Here is a 20,189-nt window from a genome sequence, read left to right on the forward strand (position 1 = left end):
AATTTGTAGGCAGGATTCAATCAAATTGTTTTTTCTTAAGTTGGTGGGCCAGGCCATGGTCGATCCAGACCACTCACCACTCAGACAGTGTTATCAGATGAGGATGTAAGAGCAGAGACAGCTGATGAAGACATCCTTAAAAAGATGAAAGCTACCTTCTTTTATCGGCATTCAATGGTTAGCGATGAAAAGAATCCAGCAGATGTCTTCATAGGCCTGATGCGGTTTCTGGACACACCAGGACTGGTAAGACATCTTCATTTGTTGAATCACTGAAATATTCCATGCAGCTTGCAGTGTCACTCATTACACCTCTCTATGTTATGTATTTTTGCATTACAGATAGAACAAGATTTCCGACTCCTTTTTTGTGAGGCCACTGCCAGCAAATTCTTGGAGAGGTGGCCCATCAATCTCAAAGCAAAGGTTGTAAAGGAAAGTCAGGGACTTGTTCCCACCTCAGAGCTCTTGGAGTTAATGTGCAATGCTGAGTCAGGTACTGAAGTTGAGAATGGTATGATTGTGACTCATTTTATTTGCCATTGTTGGTTATATAGGTAATTCTGTCAATTGAATGTATTTTTGGAATAATTCTTTGTTTATTTGTCTGTAGGCTGGGACAGTGACATGTCTGCTATCTTGCTGCTATATCTGCTACCACCATCTGCACGAGGGCGAAAGAGACCAGGAAAGATGTCTGCATCTCAAGCTGTCGATAACCTCATCAAATTCCCAAAGGTATGTTGTTTAAAATATACGTTCCATCACCTCTATTTTCATGGACAGTGAGGTGAGCTAATCTACTGTCAGAGGATAGTCACTTAATACTGTTGTTTAATGTGTTGTTGTAGGCTGGAACCAGTGTACAGCAGCATCTAGACAACATCACCTGAAGCAGTCAGCCCTGCTTTCTTGCTCAGGGATCCACAAGAAGCAGCATGCACACCTTGTGATTGACAAGCATGCACTTCCATGTAAAGTGACAGGTTCAGTAGGATCCCTTGATGAACTCTTTAGGGCCCATTATGTCTTTGGTACATCATACAGTTCATCCCTGACCAACTTTTTCACTTTTCTGCAAACAACTATGACATTGGGGAAACGTCATATTGCTTTCTCTAGTGAGCATCCTAGAACTGTATGCTAATGCAAGGGTTTGTTACGTTAATTAAATGACACTGAAATGAGAAACATAATAAATGCTGTTACTTTAACCTGTATGTTTGTTGTTATTTCCATAATTTAGCATAGATCACAGTTTAGTAATATAGCATCATAAGATGAATATGAAAAAATAACACTACAGAGAAATAAAAATGATATATTATTACACATCAGAGTGTTATTATTAAACTAAATTTGGAGGAAAAATAGCTCTATAAAGTGTAATCAAATTATTCTGAACAGTGTGAATAACCCTCAGTGTTAAATAGTTTTACACATTTTGTTGTTAATTTTGACACTAAACTGAGTACAATTAACACTGAAAAGTTAACACTTGGCCATAGAGTAAATTTAACTCTAATTTTGAGTGGGACCAAATGTTATCTGAAGCAGAGTTAAAATCAACTCTCTAAGTGTAAAATTGACACTTGGTTTTTTACTGTGTGCATTTTGTATTTACTTGAGTTATATTTGTCTAGCCCTAAAATTTGTTTCATGATCTGAAACATGTAAGTATGTCATGTTTTTAGAAATCCAGTCACAGTATGCTACGCTAGCGACTGACTAGCAAAAGCTGCTAAGAGATAGCATTTTAGCTTATAAAGTAACTACTTTCATACTAGAAAAGCTCAAGCCTGCCTTTCACGGGGCGTTTGTTTCAAAAATTATATAAAATCAGTCAAAAGAAATTTGATTGTAAAATCTCACCCTCTGTCTTTGTTAGCCAAATAACAGATGACAGACCTAGCAACTGTACCAGGTCTCTGCAAATACTAAACTTTCTGTATAAATGATTGGTGTATTTGAGGTTCAGAGATTATTAGAAAGCTTGGACATAAAGGCAGTTTCAGTCAGTTTTTGATCTTTCGAATGAATGAAAGCCCTAATTAACTTTGAACCACAGCTCCTGCCAACCCAGAGGAGATGTCGGTACTAAAGCAAATTAGCGACAACACGGTGAATTCCAGCTGCTAGCGAATCATCGAGTAACACGATCAAAAGCTCCAGCGCCGGTAATTGAACCTCATGAGGAGAAATCATATTCAGGTTTCCCACATTTGAATGGTTTTCAGAGCGTTGTCACCTGAAAAATATGTATTTCTTTGCTCTAAGTAATAATATTCTTTCTTAAAGTAATGACAGCTGGTTGAGGCTCGGTAATTACTGTCATGAGCGACGAAGAACATCAGCTAAACCCTTCAAATCAAAACCACTTCTACCTTGAAATGTCTCAGGCTCAAACATTATCAGCTCCTTTCTTTGTGGCTAATAATTATACGCACTTAGAATGAAAGTAGGAGCAGGAATGACAGATAACGGTGAGCCTGTTTGAATTTTCTCCTGATTTATTCCAAACCCAGCAGCCTCACTGGATGGGCTTACATGTCTCCGCTCTTAATTTCCCTTCGAGGCGTTCGAGGCTTCGATGGATTAAGGCGGCACAGATCGGCATCCAGTTGGCTGAGTCTGTAATTAGGAGACATTCTATATTTCATAAATAAGGAGAAGAAGATAAAAAAGGGAAAATGTTTGTCGCCATAAAACAGGAATATTCTGTCAAGTCTTCCCTAAAAAGTGACGCTCAGTCTGAAGTGTAATGAATTAGGACGTTTTCCCAGAGGCAAGCACGTTCAGCTTCTTGGACAAATGGAAAAGATAATGATGCTCTTCATCAGACGTGATGAAGTGCGCTGTCTGAGAGTGTCGCATTACTCGTAATTGGCGAGTATATTTGCAAATGGGAGAGGCGCAGTGTGCAGACTTTAATGTTCATTTGTCAGGTATTTATTTAGAAAACCAAAATGCTGAAGTGATTAATTGTCAACACTGTTACAGGTATTATACTTGACATTTTTAGTCACAGAGGAGCAAAGAATCAAGTGAATGTTAATTAGAAATGAATAAAATGCCATTAAATGTCATTTAATAATGATGCAGGCAGGACTGCTGGAGTATTTATTTAATTTTTAATTATCCAAAATAAGAATAAGAATTTTCATTGTTTTTAATTGTTCCGTTTCTCTGCACCCTTCCAAGCACGTTACTGAACATGATGCACATTTTAAACAGCACATGAGCGCAATTTAATGGTTTTTGCACAAACGTAATGACCTGTGAGATGCAAAGGGCACTTTAGGAAGGTGTAATAAAAATTCATGCCTCATTATCAGATGAATAAAATGTCACACTCTACTCTCTGGAAGGGTAAACTGCAATATTTCTTCTCCTCTTGGCTTCCCAGGCCTCCAGCCGGGTGTTACGGAGGATGGCCTCCCTCCCCTCCAGGAGCCAGTCTCCTGGCTGCGGCACCGCCGGCACAGTCTCACCTTCCCGCATCTCCCTGCGAACATCCCAAGGCAGCACGTACGACTCGCCCATCCTGTCTGAGCCCAAACCACTGGCCGCTGTTTTCCCGGGCACTACCATGCCGCCCTCCTGCCCGTCGCCGACCTCCCCGACTGAGGGCACCCAGGGTAGAGGGGTGGTGCAGGTGGAGTTGGAGGAGGAGTGGGACTAGGAGGAGGTGAAAGAGGAGGGGGAGGAGGAAGTGGAGGACGTCTGGGGTCCACCCTTTCCTTGATCGAGGGGAGGGGTTCAACGGGGTCACCGCTGCGCTCGGGAATGACGGCGGTGCCGCAGCACTACGGCTCCACCCTCCCCAGGCAGAGCCAGCCGCTGGCGTACGGCGCCGATCCATACGGCCTGTACCAGAGGAGCGCTCTGCCCCGCCCAGACAGCCTCATAGGTCAGTGTGACACCCAGCTAAGAACAGTCATGCTCATTGGTACCTGAGGAAATTAGTCCCCAGAAAAAGTATTGTCAGTCTTTCTAATGTGCCTCCACCTTAAAAACAGATTATTAGGTTTCCCGATGAGATTTAGATGCAGCGAGTTGTCACAGATTAGCTTTAAGACCTGAGACAGGAGTAAACGGCAAGGCCGGCTGTGTCGATCGACTCTAAAGTTCAGCGATTACATGTTTTATCTTGCTTGTTTTATCCACATAAAGGTCATAATGTTACAGAGAGTTAATTGTCTGCAGACAGCAGTCTCCACTCATTTCTCTGATTAAATCAGCTCATCAGCGTCTGTTTTCTGAGCTGCCAGATGCGTCACGTTGTCTCGTTTCCCTTCTTAGAGTGTACGTACCTCAAACTGCCAAAAAGCAACAAGATTTCCTATTTTTGAAGCTGTTCAAATCAGCGTATTTATGCTGACAGCAGTATTTATAGTCATATATTAAAACATCACAAAACCACGCTCTGGTTTGTTGTTAGCTCCATTCTTACATTTGTTTACATTTCCTCCCTAAAATCAGAAATATTTATAGCAGAAGTACACATTACATTTAACAGCTTTTTAAGGTTTCTACCAGCGTAGTTTTTTGTTTCTGCAAAAACTACAACAGTTATCTTAGCAGTTCTGGTTTTTGAATTAGCAGGCTAGTAGATGTATCATATTAGCCTCCTGTAGCCATTAGCCGTTTTACAAAAATAACAGCTTGAAAAATCATCAGAGATGTTTTGAAAAAAGGAAATAACTTACTACTGTTTCAACTTTTCAGCCGGTAATTATCTACTTATGTCCACAAACTGCAGATTGAAGCCCACTAAATCATTATTTGAAGACTTCTAAACAACGTTAACCGTGATTCAGTGCTTATTTGCTGATTTGTTTTTTAACTTTTTGGTTGGTTTTGAAATTTTTCTACTCTTTTTCTTCTTGTTCACCCAGGTCCTGGCAATCAGGACAATCAAGATGTTATAAAAAGTATAAAAATCAGAGCGTATAATGTAAAAAAATAACTGGTCCACTTGCAGTTGAGTCTGTGTGACTTTATAGAAAAACTGGGAAACAAAGGGATCTTTCATGCTTCAACAAATCCAATCCCAACTAAAAAAAATATGGTTTAAAAATAAAGCCAAATATTAAAAAGCGTGATCTAGATCAAAGTCCTTCTTTGTTTCAGTTCTCGGAGGGAAACTAGGTCAAATAAGGCATTAAATTCATAGTCTTAAATTCGACATGGTAAAACCATCACAACCAGTAAATGTTCATGAATAGCTTGATTCTCTTTCAGAGCTGCGGAGGCTGATAAAAATCTCAGGTGTGAAACTGTGTAAACGAACCTCTGGGATCACTGCAGCCTACGTCCTTGGTGTTGCGGCCTGATATTGCATTGCAAACGTACTGAGTGGAAAGGCTCAGCTTCTCCTTTCCTCCTCCATCTTTTGAGTCAGTAATGTAGCTGGTAGAGAGGTCAGTGTCTGGCCTGGAGGGCTGCTGGAGAAACGTTAAGTTTCCCTTGAGAAAATGGCTGCACTGCAGCGGGAGGCGGTCTGATTGTGCGCTCTCCTCGCTGTAAATAAACAAAGCCACGCTCCACAGCCTCGACACCATTTCCTCTGTTGATTTAATAACCTTTCCTTTGTCTGGGGAAAGTTGACTGAGCAGGGCTGATTTAATATTGTAGCACACAACATTTGTGCTCTCTGCAGATGTTTCCTGCGTCTTTGTCAAGCGTCCAGAATCATTAATCGAAGCTCACGTTGAACAAAATAAGTTTGAGGCAAAGTGCAAGCTCGGCAGGTGATTTTATATCCTATCCAGGCTTGGGGAGCTCATTTCATGGGGTTTTTTTTTTTTTCTTCAGTCAAATTATCTTCTGGCACTGGCAGATAATCCTGCTGGGTTCGATAAAATTTTATTTGATGCACGCTAGTATGAAAAATAAGGAGTGCAATGTCATCTGGGAAGGATCTCACTTGTAGCAGGTAGATGTTCTGAACTCTTTTAATTTTAATCTTGTTTGTGGCTGTGATTGATGTGCGGCAGGTTAAAGGAAAACAAGCCAGAAACAGAGGCCAGCTTAAAAAACACACTGTGCACGATCGCAGGGCTTCCACTTTCTCTCTCATGTGCCGTTTAGCAAAGTGATGGCTGAGTGAGGAAACCGCGTTAGTATCAATCGGTCTGAATATGAAGCAGAAGAAAGAAGCAGCAAGGGGTTGCAGTGCAGCAGGTTGACAGGGATTTATATTGCACGTAGCACTCATAGAGGAGTGTTTGGCCAAAAGGGTGCTGGATGCTAAGAACCTTGACTTCTGCTTGTTATGGACTGTGGTCTCACTACCATCAGTCTGCACATGCCCAGTGGGAGCATGTCTAGCAGGGGGCATGTGCAAGAAAAACTTTGGAGAACAGTCCATACCTGATTTAAATTTTGCCCATGTCAGTTTCAAGTTCACCTTCTCCTGCACATCTGGACCATTTTCAGGTCCACTGCTATTTTTAGATGTTTTGTTACATGTCCTGTTATATCGCCTTCTACTTGCGCCTATTACACTTTGGCAGCGAGCATTAATGTCTTCATTAGAACATAAAAAACAAGGGCATCAGCTGAGCTGAAACAAACAATGAAAAACTAGGAATTTGGGGGAGACGTGGAATAAGGAAAAGACATTACTTCCTGGGAGGATGCGACAAAGGACAAGTTAATACAGAGACAACAGATAGACACAGGGTGATTAGGGAAGTGGAGACACAGGAGAACTAAATCACAGGAGACAAGACAAAGGAAGCAAAACTAAAAGCAAAGCACCAAGAACACTGACTCTCAAAGTAAAACAGCATGTATGATAATGGGAAATGCAGACACACGAATTAACTAACAGTGCGTTCCTGAGTAAGTCAGAATTTCCAGGTTCCCATTGTGAAACACAGAACGTCCTTCTAACTCAGATTTCCCACTCAAGAAAGACGAAGCAGGGTTCAATGAAAACTGCTTATTTGTAGCTGCTGAACCAGCTCTCATCACCATTTATGATCCTCTATAGAGAATTCAGGTCATTTGGAAACAGAGCTTGATGTTTGATCACACCTCATATCTTAGCAGCTATTACCGCTACTATTCCCGTTACCAGTTTTTACACATACGCACAGAGAAGCTCACTCAGATTCTCAACTGGTTTTATTGTCATCACAGATTTACAAAAGTAAGAAGTTAGTGAAAATGTTTTTGCTGCGGAGCTCCAGATTAGCAGATCACAATAAATAAGACACCATATTTTAGATATATGCAAATGCAAAAATATAAGAACATATGTCTGGCAATTAATTAATTAATTAATAAACAGTCATACTTTGTCCAGGAACCTGATAGCGGTTGGAAAATAGCTCACGTGAGTTCATACAGGCCTGGAACAGGTTGCGGTTAAGGTTGTGAGCGTCTTTGATCAACCATTGGCTGGGCAGTGCATCAGTGCTCGTACATCTTCTGGAAGAAAGGAAACTCACTTCCCATAATAGGCTCTGCCTCCCTCACCACTCTCTTTGAGATGATTTAAGATACTGTGGTTATAGACGGATGGACATGGTCACATGATACTAAGGAGTCCAAAGTATGCCAAGAAAGTATCCCCCACACATTACACCACCAGCAGAGCTGCTGATGTAAGGGAGGATGCAGCCACGCTTCCAGGTTGTTTACTGAGCCCACCATCTGAACTTTGCAGGAGGATTTGAGACTCATCAGACCAGGCAACGTTTTTCCAATCTTCTGTTGTCTAATTCTGTTGACCTGTTGCAAGTTGTAACTTCACTTTCTTCACAGGAGTGGCACCTAGAGTGGTCTTTGTGCCTCTGTAGTCCAAGGTTTGGGATTTTGTGCATTTAAAGATGCTCTTCTGCAGACCTTGGTTATAATAAGTGGTTATTCGAGTTACTGTTGTCATCAGCATGAAGCAGTCTGCCCATTGTCCTCCAATCTCTGGCATCAGCAAGGCATGTTCACCTAGAGAACTGCTGCTTACTGGATATTTTCTCCTTTTCAGACCAGCCTATGTAAAAGCTAGAGATGGCTGTGTGGGAAAATCCCAGTAGGTCAGCAGTTTCTATGACTCTGACCTATAACCATGCCACGTTCAAAGTCACTCAGATCACCTTTCTACTCAGTTTGAACTTCTAAGACTGGGAAGTCTACATAACAGATCTGAGCTTGTTAAATCTGGGCCTGGAAAGAAGCTGAAACTAAACTGAAACATTTCTAGATGGATAGAAAGATGACGCTTCTACCCTTGTTTCGTCATCTCAAGCTGCTCCGATGTCTGGCAGCTCACCGTGTATTTATGTATTTTTAAGCAGTGAGTACTTTTCAGTGTGAGTACCCACCACACAGCCTTTGTTAGAACTAACTACAGTCTACTCTTGAGTCACCGCAGCTCCGCTCCAGCTCGGTCTCACCTAACGACAGACTGGCGAACACACGGGCCTCCAGGTGAGTTCAGTTTGTCTAACGAGGTGCTAGGAGTGGATTTGCAGCCAGTGCAGTCAGGGTGAGTTTGCAAGTCTGTCATTCATGTGTGCCGCCGTGATTATTTTTATTTTTAATTATAGCTCAGTGTGTCAGTTTTGACATCTTCATTGTGCTTATTCTGAAAATGAGATAAAACGGAGAACAGAAGCAGAAAACGGTTGGCCCGTTTGCCTGATAAATAACCTGCTTGTGTTTAATATGTCATTTAGTCAGAACCTTTAAAAATAGAATAAAAGTGGTGAAATGTCAACACATTTAGTGCCACTGAACATTTCCTTTTGTTTTATGCTAACTGTGGGAACTGTGAAGAATTGAGGGTTGAAATTAGTTCGACCACTCATCAAAATTAGCAGCTACTGTCAGTCTACAGAGTTAATAACAACGCTAAGTGGATGATGAGGCTGATGAGAAGCTGACTGACTTTCCGTTGAGAGCCAACCTTTTGACTTTGTGCCTCTCCGATTGGTTGAGACAGCCGAGGCTGGCTGAGAAACTTGAGAAGGGATTATTTCTGTACTGCTGCCAGGCTGTTCAATGAGCCTGGCTTACAGCTGCCTTTGAGGCGTCTTTGGAGCACATTTCAGACCCAAAAGTGGCTTTGAACTGGACGTGTTTAACTCTGTCGCCGGGGCCGTGGTGATGTTGAAGGACGTGGGCTTTGTTCTCTGGAAACGTTAGGACGCAGCCGCTCCTTGCCTGTTAACTGGTTATCGACAGCTTCCTCCCTGCACGCCGCTGCGAAGCCGGTGGAGGATTTACTGTCGGAGAAGCGCTGCTGATGCTGATGCTGCAGCAGCGACACAGATTTATGCCTCGTCCTGCCCTCTGCCACTTTACTAAGCCGCTCCCACTGACCCATATAGGGGAGTTTCTATCACAAAGCCCCATGGAGCATCAGCATGTGATTATCAGCTGACTGCACTGGAAGGCTTTATTGTGCTAGTCTTCATATGTTTTCTTCTGCACTGTTTTTGTGTGCATCAGCTCAAGCATATGTGTCAGGAATATGAATATGTATTTGTGCATCTTGTGTGTTGTGCTATTGTTGTTTGTGCATGTGTGAAAACAGGATGGAAGGATTTCTTGTGCGTTATGTCTGTGTGTGGGTAGGAGGCAGAGTCAGTGAACTAAATAAAATGCCTTCTATTCTCTAGCTGACTGGTTTTCATCCTGCAGTGCTGCTAAGTGGCCTAATACGTCGCCTAAGTCCTTATTCCCGGTTATCCTGCAGATCCAGCGTAATCCCAGATTACACGAGAGAGATAAGCAATAGATGGATATACAAGATTAGGCTATTACTGATCAGTGAAACTCATGGCTTAGGTACTGAAACCCGGTGTGCCTCCAAAACGTGAATGCAACTGCAAGATGAGCTGGGGTTTTTTGTTTGTTTGTTTTTTGTGGAAATTATTTTTTCAATAAGCGCTGTCGTTATTATGCTTCAGATTTTTATGTTTTGGTCTTCCCAGATCTCTATTTGATTGAAAACAGAAAAATAGATACAGGAAGGATCTGTTTGGATTGAAGGATTGATCCGGAATGTCTGATTTAGCATAATTAGCTAAAAGTCATACGTGGACACATATCTAAACACAGCAGATGAAATGGGCAGCTAGTTTAAAACCACATATGGATAATGTAAATGGGTAAATTGTTCAAATAGATGCTAAATGTCATAGGTAGGTAGGTAAATGGCTGATATTGTATAAATTTGTAGTAACTTTAAAATGTGGTTTAAAGCCCTGAATAAGCATTTTAGCTAAAATTATTGGGTAAATGGCTGAAATTGGGTTTAGAGGTAACATAAAAATTTATGAAATTGTTTAAAATTATTGGATAAATGATTTTAAAAGCTCAACGTAAAAGATTGTTTGAAATGGTAATTAAAAGTTGTCAATGGATGGCTGAAATTTTAGGAAATTAGAAATTTTGTGATGCATGTCAAGACAACAAAACACTAAATGTAAAGCTGCAGGTTTTCATTTAAAGATACTCCAATATTCCTTACCTCACATCATCTCATGTCTCATTTTATTTATTCAAAATGACTTCCGCGTTATTCTTGCGTTAACAGTGCAGACTTCTCCCTTGCAACATTGTCACCATTTTCTCTGCTGCTCCTGGAATTGAATGTATTTGTCCTATATTAGAGAAATGAGAGCATGGCGGTATGCAGGATGCGCAAGCCTGTGGGTTCAGATTCAGTCTGATTCACAAATATACAGATGTGGTAAGAATAAAATAGGCAGGTGTGCACGTTTAATTAATCTGATGGTAATTTTGGGTACAGATGTATTTTCTGGTGAAAGATAAGAACATTTCTACTAAAATATTGGTGAATGAGGCTCAGTTATCCGAGGCCTAGCGGCAAATCTGCAACAAAATGGCTAAAAAAAGAAAAAACCATCCTTGAGCTGTTACTACATTACTTCAAGATGTGGCAGCTGAAGAAGGCTTCGCAAGCTGCTGAATCAAGTTTCCACGGGACTGGAGACTTTAAAGGTTTTAGATTAGTGTGTGAAAGTGTGTCTCAGAGTGCTTAAATGGTTGGGATATCTAAAAGTAGTGTGAGTAAATGACAGAAACGGCTGTAAACCGCTGACACCAGTTTACTAGCTTAAACCTTAACAGATAAAAAGATGAATTCGGATTCAGAGAAATTGTTAAATTATTCACCAGATAAGCGGGTAGAGGACTGAATTATTCAGATTCTACCATTGGTCTTTAGTTATAACAATGCAAACCAGCCTTGACATTGACAGTTTAGCTGTAATAAATTATACACAGGACACAGTCGTCTTTATATTATTAATAGTGTAGTAACCTCCGGTTTAGGAGCTGCTGCAGTGCTCGATGTTTGATACAAGCCTTTGCGAGCCCCTTGAAACATGATTCTGTGTCGTTCTAGCACATTTCATACATTTGGTAGCTCTAGCATCCTCTAACCTGAAGGTCACACTCTTTATGGGCCATTGAAGATCCCTCGAGTACGACCCCGAGGTCCAGATTGAACAGGGCTTTTTTCATTTTCTTTCAGAAATACATCCAGCCATGTGAGATCAGAGCGCCCATCTCTTTCACTGGGACATTTATGTAAATCGAGAGAGGCAAACTGCAGAAGCAAATGGCTCCTTCATCACCAGCTTTAAGTGCAAATTGTGTGCTTCAGCTGTTGGACTGATCCGCCGAGGCTGCCCCCCTCGTGCCCTAAAGCTTCTTTATAATTGGAGCACTCTTTGAACTGATCTGCTCTGAGATTGGAGGATGGAAAAACCCTCTGCTCTACTTGTTTGACTTGCTGATGTCTGAGCCTGCAGCACGGTCTGAATGACCAGAGTCTTCATGCATTTTATAGGCGCAACAATAGTTTCTGGTGACTTAAAATACAGAGTATTGAACAGTATGGATTGGCACGGTCTCACAAGTTGATGACAAGCATGCGAGCCAGATAATGAGGCGATTTTATGTGTGACCATGATAGGCTGGTGTCATGCAGCTCCGGGCTTTTTTTTTTCCTTAGATATTAGACATTGTGTATTCTTGCACATTTTTCAGTATTTCTGCACACAGTACATGTGAAGTAGCTCAAGTGACATGAGCACCTTTAGGTGTACTATCAGAAGATGGTACACTGTGGTCATAAAGGGTCAGCAACAACACTCAGGTAGGCTGTGGTGATTAAACAATGATGCTCAGTTTGTACTAAGGGGCCCAAAGTGTGCCAAGAAAATATCCCCCACACCATTACACCACTACCAGCCTTAACTGTTCATAGAAGGCAGGATGCTTTACTGCTTTTTACACCAAATTGTGACGCTACCATCCAAATGTTGCAGCAGAAATTGAAAATCATCAGACTGGGCAGTATTTTTACAATCATCTACTATACAGTTTTGGTGAGCCAGTGTGAATCCTCAGTTTCCTGTGCTCCATGCGGTCTTCTGTTGCTGTAGAACAGGGGTGTCCAACTCCAGTTCTCGAGAGCTACTGTCTTGCAGCTTTTAGATGCATCCTTGTTCTGACAGAATGGCTTATTACTGGGCCTTTGCCAAACTTGATGCCATGCTGAAGTGGTAATCCAACCCTTTGATTCAGCTGTGTTGGAGTAGGGATACATCTAAAAGCTGCAAGAAAGTAGCTCTCGAGGACTGGAGTTGGACACACCTGGTGTAGAAGATGCTCTTCTGCATATCTTGGTTGTATCGAGTGGTTATTTGAGTTACTGTTGCCTTCAGTATGAAGCAGTCTGGTCATTGTCCTCTGAGCTCTGACATCAACAAGACATTTTCTCCAGAGAACTGCTTCTCACCGGATATTTTGTTTTTTCAGACCATTCTCTGTAAACTTTAGAGATGGTTGTGTGGTGGAGATCCCAGTAAGTCAGCAGTTACTGAAATATTCAGACCAACCATCATACCACATTCAAAGTCGCTTAAATCACCTTTATTCACCATTCTTTATTCACCTTTATTCACCATTCAGTGGGTTGTCTTGACCATATTTGCATGCCTAAATAAGTTGCTGCCATATGATTGGCTGAGAAGATTTTGGCATTAATGAGCAGTTGTACCTAACAAAGTTGCCGGTAACACTATTAGGATGTCTCCTCATCCTCTGTGAGTGTAGTATGGAGGAGGCCACCTCAGTTTTTTCAGAGGCAAAATGCTTAAACGGTAAAGTCTCAAAAAACATTTTTATGTTTCCTGTGGTGTAAATAAAGTTTATTTAAAAGCTTAATTGTCTACCTGCAGGGCTCCACAGCTCATACGCCGGTCACAGCGGGCAAATTGATCCAGAGCTGAGGGCAGCGTTGTCTCCAGACTGCCACATGACGCCTGTTTTCGACGAGCGCTCCTTCCACAGCCCCCTGTACCACAGCCCCACCCACGACCCACAGGGCTCCCTCTACAGGACAAACACAGGTACTGCACATCAACAGAAGTTACTTTGACTTGTTTAGAAGGAAACATTTCTGCTAGCTGCATGTGACAGTTGGTTATTTAAACGAGATTAACAGATTTTATGTCCTAATAAATCTAATTTGTATGTTTTACTGTGAATTATCAATACCTTTCAGCACTAAATCTACTTGGGGGAAAAAAAGGAATTAAATGCTAACCGCCCCAAACATTCTGTATTATACCCCGTAGCAGTGCTGGCGGTGGGTTGTGGCAGCAGTCTTTTTGAAATGAGAGAGTTACTCAGACGTCCCAGTTTTTATTTTTTCTTGTCCGTTTCCCCGGGTTGAGATGGAGCTCAGTTTCACATCTACTTAGAAATTATTCCTTTAAAATCTGTGGCGGAAATCGTGGTTTACAGGCACAGGAACTGTTATTACTATCGCTCCCCGAGGTCAAACTTTAATTAGGCTGAAACCTTTCATGTACTCGGCAGCTTCTTAATTGAAGTCTTTGCCGAATGATTTAAGGCTGAAAGCTCTGTGGAGTTTGATAGTGGAGGATCTAAGGAGCCATTTTAGTTTTGTTTAGTCAAGATTTAAACAGGTTTGGCCTGAGACTCGTCTCCCTGCCTGCTGAAGCACTTAATGCAGAATATTACTTTCTCTTTTATGTGACCTTAGAGGCATTTTGATGATATAAACTGCCTCCAGAAACACATCCTTGATCGCGAATGAAAGAAAGCACAGATTAAATTTCCTAATTTTCTTAGGAATGGGGACTCTCCCTCGGACCACAAGCCATTGCAGCACGCTGCCGTACCAAAGAAGCAGCTATGGGCTGAGCTCTGCAGCTGTATACGTCGACTCCTTCAGGGTTCCCGGCGAGCCCGTCTACTCACACAGGCACTCTGGACTGGTGGACCAGGTGGTCACCCGAACCCCGTCCATCGAGAGCATCCATAAGGACCCCAGGTACTCAGTCTTCAACCACCAGTTCTTCTCAGTACACTACAGTTTAATTAGCATGTTTACTGGTGTATTAATGTGAGAGAGCTTGCCACAGTCTTTATTTTTGGGGGGTTTAGGCTGTCTCTGTGTTGTCTGCAGGCCTCTGTTGGGGCCTCGCCATCTGCTGCAGGACTTCTTTTTCATCTCTTGGCCGTAGATTTTTTGTTTTTGGAGTCTGGCTGTTTGAGCTCGCTGAATTAATTTAGCCCCGTTTTTGCTGATGATGAGCAATATAAACACACAAATCACTCAAACTTTTACACAGTGATGTAGGTGGTCACAGAGTGGGTATGCATGGTACATATTCTCAGTTTATTCAAATTCTGTTACTTTACAAAGAGAGTGTTTATTTTTACAAAATTGCTAAAACCCATAGTAGATGCTTGCAATATACGTGGAAATGTCTTTAGCACCATCTAATGCTCCGCTCAGTCGTCCTGGTTTGTTTGCTTATTTGCTGATTCACCTGTTAAATATCAGGCAATCAAAAGTTTAAATCCTCTGAAAATAGAATAGAATAGTCTAAAGTACGACCAGCAGCTAAACATTAAAAATAAAAAAATGTCAGAAGTGTTATAATGAATCCAAGATGCTACAAAACAGCACAAATAAACCAAAAATGGCTGAGCGTAGAAGGTGAGCCACCCCTATGGAGACTTTTCTCTGTTTCCCATCAGGGAGTTTGCTTGGCGTGACCCCGAGCTGCCCGAGGTCATCCACATGCTGCAGCATCACTTCCCCTCTGTCCAAGCCAACGCCGCCGCCTACCTGCAGCACCTGTGCTACGGAGACAACAGGGTCAAGGTGGAGGTAAGGTGATGATACATGCTGGGCAGTCTGTCTGGGTAAAAATAACCTGACAAACGTCACAGATATGACTCAGTCACTGCTGCCGTGTCTAAAGGTTTCAAAAACAGCTGTGCTGAGACCTAATTAATGTTGATCCTGTCCAAAAAACATCAGGAAGAACCCATTAAGAGTTCCAGTCGGGGACAGGACAAGCTATTTAAACAGGATTAAAGGGATTTCATTGTATACGGTGCAGAAAGAATTATGTCTTAATCCGTTAAAATACTAGCAAGTCTAATCAGCAGTTAATTTTAAAACATCAATTTAATAGAGTAAAAGCTGGTTCCAGTTTGCAAACATGAACATTGGTGCTTTACTCTGCACGAATCAGTGATCCACACCTTTTATGCTGCACACCGACGTTATTAAAGTTAGCAAAACAGAACACTCTAAAACTAAAAGAAGTAAAATAAAACTAAGTGTTCCCCAGATGTGCAAGCAGAATGAGCACTTCTTTAGTCAGTCTGACATTCCTATATGACAGTGACAGGCAGCTGTCTCAAAAAGTGTTTGGATTATCCAGAGTGCAGTTTTTGAGGGGAGGGTTAGAGGAGATGCATCTACAGGACAAACAGTCAAATCAGAAACTGACTTCCACTTTCAGCGGTCTTCATCCCTTGACAGCAGAGGTGACACTGTTGTTGGGCGGGGGGGGTCCAGAGGATCAGGAGACATCTGTTCAAAATCCCGCAGTTATGAAGTGCACAGTTTGCTTTCTTTGCAAGTAATGGTGCAGCTGCTGTGACGGGCTGATAGAGGGGAACAGACACTCTCTTGAGTGGAAGAGTGAAAGGATCCTGCCGAACCTGACGACCCTTCTCTGCATCATTCAGTTAGAACTTCTGCTTCACTGCTGTAAAATGTGTTAGTCGTATCATTATCACATATTTATAAACTCTCAACCTCAGTCAGATCAGTCTGCTGCTGATCTCAGTAATTGTAAAAGAGTCGCCTCCTTGCCTGTGCGGGGAAGTACGGATGTGGGTAAAAAGCAGTATAATAATAAATATGCTAACAGGCTTCAGAGGATAGGCTAGATCCATTCTGGTTCATGAGACACTCCCCACAACATGAATGGCTTTTCCCTCCTCATCTTTTATGGGTTTTTTTGTTTGTTTATTCATTTTTTCACTAGTTTTGCATTTACTGGCATCAGGGTCGCTACTGGACCCTACAGAGGTTGCACAGGTAGGCCGACATCATGGTGGAGTCAGGGCATTGCCAGGTTGCTGTGTCTTTCAGCACAGTCTAAAGAGCATGGAGGAGACAGGCAGTTACTCCATGAGAGTGGGACAGGGCCGTACAAGGCCCTTAATCCATCAGCTGGACCAGCAACTGCTCCTTTGTGCAAGGAGGAACAGGATGAGCACTGTCGGAGATACAAAATGACCTGCAGCAGGCCGCTGGTGAGAATGTCTCTGACCAAACAATCAGAAACAGACTTCATGAGGGTGGCCTGAAGGTCTGACATCCTCTTATGGGCCCTGTGCTGCTGCTTGGCACCGTGGAGCCCGATTGGTATTTACCATAGAATGCCAGAGTTGGTAGGTTCACTACTGGTGACCTGTGCTTTTCACAGATGAGAGCAAGTTCACATGGAGCACATGCGACAGATGTGAAAGGGTCTGGAGAACCCGCAAAGAACGTTATGCTGCCTGTAACATCGTCCAACACGACTGGTTGGGTGGTGGGTCAGTGGGTCAGTGATGGTCTGGGGAGGCATATCCATGGAGGGACGCGCAGACATCTACAGACTAGGCAATGGCACCCTGACTGCCATTAGGTATCAGGATGAAGTTCTTAGACCGACTGTCAGACCCTAAGCTGGTGCAGTGGGTTCTGGGTTCCTACTGGTGGATGACAAAGCCCGGCCTCATACCACATAAGGGTTTGCAGGCAGTTCCTGTGGGATGAAGAAACTGGCCTTTACACTCACCTGACCTAAATCCAAAAGAACACCTCTTGATTTTTGGTCCATCCAGTCCCCTCAGACTGTCCATGAGGTCAGTGGTGCCCTTCTGGGCGAAGAACCCCCAGGACACCATCTATGTGGTCAGGCGTGCATACAAACTACTGAGTACCATCTTGAACTGCTGCCATGAAATTTCGTCAAAATAGAGTATCCTGCCACATCGTTTTCTCATTTTGATTTTCGAGGTATCTTTAAATTCACCCATTAAACGATGAGGCATCCTTTCGCTCCTGGCACATTACCCAGCCCATACCACTATAGATATCCAGCATGATTTTTTTCCTATTCAGATCTAATGTGTTTTCAAAGCATTTGTTTTTTGAGCAGTGTATATACAGAGAAATGAGCATCAGATGTAAGATAACTGCATCTCCCACAGGAGATAATCATCCTTGATCAGGCAATCAGACATCAACACAAATCAAGACAAATCCCTAAAAGGGCACACAGATCTCTGAATAAATAAATAACAATAAATAAGAAATAAACATGAAAATTAAGCAAATTAAAATGTTTTGATATTTTCAGTCTTTTTTTGATACTTCAGATATTTCTGGATTTCTCTTAGTCTCAACCATCTGAGTACACCTTCAGTGGCTCTTTTGCTCTGACTCCTGTTTCTCCTTTTGTATCCCTGTGTCATCTCTGAGTGTATTCTCAGCTTACAGGAATCAAAATCTTGTTTTATTTCTTCCTCTTTTTCTTTTTTCTTTTTTTTTTTGATGCTTGCTGCCAAATTTGGAGCCAAAGCGCCATCTGCTCCAACAAAACTTTAAGTGACGTCGGTGCCAAATGTGCCGGCGCTCCGATGCGCGCTCTCTCGCTTTCTTTGCTCGGCTTCCCGTGCATTAAATGACGCCAACAGGACGGCGCGGCTCCGCGTGAGAGCCATTTTAGTGCCGTTGGGTTTGTTTGGTGATGAGCTTTTAATTAGCCTTTGGAGCAGCCTGGACACACGCCTGCTCATTTAGCCAGAAACAAATGTTTTCAATGACGGTTTGAACGCGGAGTCGGAGAGAATCGGGGAGCGCCTGCAGCTCTCCTGAGACGGGGTTTATTTCGAGATGACAAGAGAAAGTTCTGAACACAGCACAGAGAAGCTTCTGCAGCTTTGTATCCTGGTTCCCTTCCAAACTATTTCAGAAACTCATCGCCACACATAAAATCAGTGCTTTTGTCTTTAAAATGTTTTTTCTCTAAATTTTCATAATGTGCTTTAAAAGTTATTTTTCTTGTTGTTCTTTCATTTTCAAAGACTCAGTTTCTATAGTTTGACCGTCATCTGTATTTGCTTAGTTAAATCCGGGTTAAGTCTCGAAAGGGTTAAATGTAAGATAAGATAAGATAAGATAAGATAACCTTTATTAGTCCCACACGTGGGAAATTTGTTTTGTCACAGCAGGAAGTGGACAGTGCAAAAGTTGTGAAGGAAAAATTAGAATAAAATAAGATAAGAATAAATACAGTACACAACTGTACAGAATAGAATAAAATAAAATAAAATGCTATATACACCAGTTAACCAGTAACCAGTTAAACCATCAAAATCACCTTCAAACATTTGCACAGGTCCAAAGAAACTGCATGGATGGTTACCAAATAGATGTAAAACTGCTGCTCATTCATATTGACAGTTGTTTGCTTCCTTTGAATTCATTTAACGACTGATACATCCATCTTTTATGTGTGTTTTTAATCTCTCCTCCTGTGAGCATGCCACACTAACGGTGACCTTGTGCGTATGTAAACAGTTAAAGCCTGAAACTAATGCACAACCGTGACAGTTATCCCGTTATGTGTGTAAGACATAAATCTAAAACTCATCCAGGAGGCACAGAAAACGCTTTTATTTCCCATTTCTGCCTTCTGATTGAATTTCTTTTCTCTAATATGAAGCCGAGGAGGGGAAAGCTCTGTGATTATTCAGCGTTCTGTCTTCAGCCAGCAGCACCCGATCAGGAAGCACAAACTGATGAAGAGTGACTTATTACAAGCCTGAAAACCAGTGTTTCTACTCCATTTGCTTCCACCTTGAAGTAACGGTTCCCTCCAAAATCAGATATGAATATTTTATCTTCTGGCGTGTAGTACTTTTTATCCCAACCATTGAGACATTTTTTAAAGAACTGGGTGATTTCGGGAAAGAGAGATTGAAGATGAGTTGTTTAAATGTGCTTTTTAGGTAGATTATTTCCAAAAGAAAGACAAATCTCTACACCTGATCTGCCCCAAACTGGTTAACCAATCTCCATCTGTAAACAGCATAAGAGGCCAGAGTTTCTGATCTTGTTTTTTTTAATTACCTTTTCAAAGATATGTCCATACAAAGGCTAAAGTGTCAAAGTCCAAAATCAAGTTTTGTTATGGACTCATGATTCTTCTTTTGTATTTAGAGATTATTTAAGTTCAAGCTGTGTACCGCTTAGTCTCGAGTTTAGTTCTTCCGAGTGTCTCTGAGGTTGTGTCTGGTTCGTGGTTCTTGTTTGATATTGTTAGTTTCCTTTTGTGTCTTTGTTTTTGTCTCTGTGTCTTGTCCTCAGGGTCTCCCATGGAAGTTAGCCTTGTCTCCATGTTTATTTATTTGTCTCCCCAGTCGTGTCCCTGTTCTTTCAGTTTGGTATTGGTTCAAATATGAAAGGTGCCCAGCCGTATTGGTCATCATTTTGTCGCTGATGATTGGTCACAGATGAACCATCCAGGCTGAATGGTCCACTTGAATATATTTGCCACACCCCTCATATGTCAGTCAATGCTATCCTTCACTCTAATTGGTAGTCTCTTCAGTTGCTCCCTTCAAAGCTGAAAAGTGGGTGGCTGTGGTTCAGATGGGAAAGCGAGGTGTCGACCTGTCATGAAGGTCGTTGAATCAGTCTCCCGGCTCCACTATCTTTGCATCTTTACCCCTCAGATGAATCCATCAGAGTGTCTGTGTAAATGTTAGATAAAGTGTTTTGGTCTAGGTAAAAGCACTTTTTCAATGTT

At 42.0% G+C, this 20,189-nt stretch overlaps 2 protein-coding genes across 10 annotated transcripts in view; both read left to right on the plus strand.

Moving 5' to 3' along the window:
• Positions 1–3,712, plus strand: part of LOC109197001 (plakophilin-4) — a 40,987-nt gene extending 37,275 nt beyond the window's left edge. For 4 of the 5 annotated variants that reach the window (XM_025902855.1, XM_019351856.2, XM_025902854.1 and 1 more), the window contains exon 7: positions 3,407–3,712. In XM_025902855.1, the coding sequence (XP_025758640.1) occupies positions 3,407–3,682 (276 nt within the window). In that variant the 3' untranslated portion in view covers positions 3,683–3,712. Of the gene's footprint in view, positions 1–40; positions 247–342; positions 497–613; positions 739–851; positions 1,215–3,406 lie in introns of those variants that run through there. The other variant, XM_019351857.2, reaches the window with a different exon arrangement.
• A 40-nt stretch (positions 3,713–3,752) lies between these two features.
• Positions 3,753–20,189, plus strand: part of LOC100710583 (plakophilin-4) — a 35,346-nt gene continuing 18,909 nt past the window's right edge. For 2 of the 5 annotated variants that reach the window (XM_019351851.2, XM_025902852.1), the window contains exons 1-4: positions 3,753–3,910; positions 13,230–13,400; positions 14,149–14,350; positions 15,064–15,196. In XM_019351851.2, the coding sequence (XP_019207396.1) occupies positions 3,787–3,910; positions 13,230–13,400; positions 14,149–14,350; positions 15,064–15,196 (630 nt within the window). In that variant the 5' untranslated portion in view covers positions 3,753–3,786. Of the gene's footprint in view, positions 3,911–7,124; positions 8,498–12,855; positions 13,152–13,229; positions 13,401–14,148; positions 14,351–15,063; positions 15,197–20,189 lie in introns of those variants that run through there. The other 3 variants (XM_019351854.2, XM_019351853.2, XM_019351852.2) reach the window with 3 other exon arrangements.

Source organism: Oreochromis niloticus, linkage group LG23 (assembly GCF_001858045.2).
Source record: "Oreochromis niloticus isolate F11D_XX linkage group LG23, O_niloticus_UMD_NMBU, whole genome shotgun sequence".
NCBI lineage: Eukaryota > Metazoa > Chordata > Actinopteri > Cichliformes > Cichlidae > Oreochromis > Oreochromis niloticus.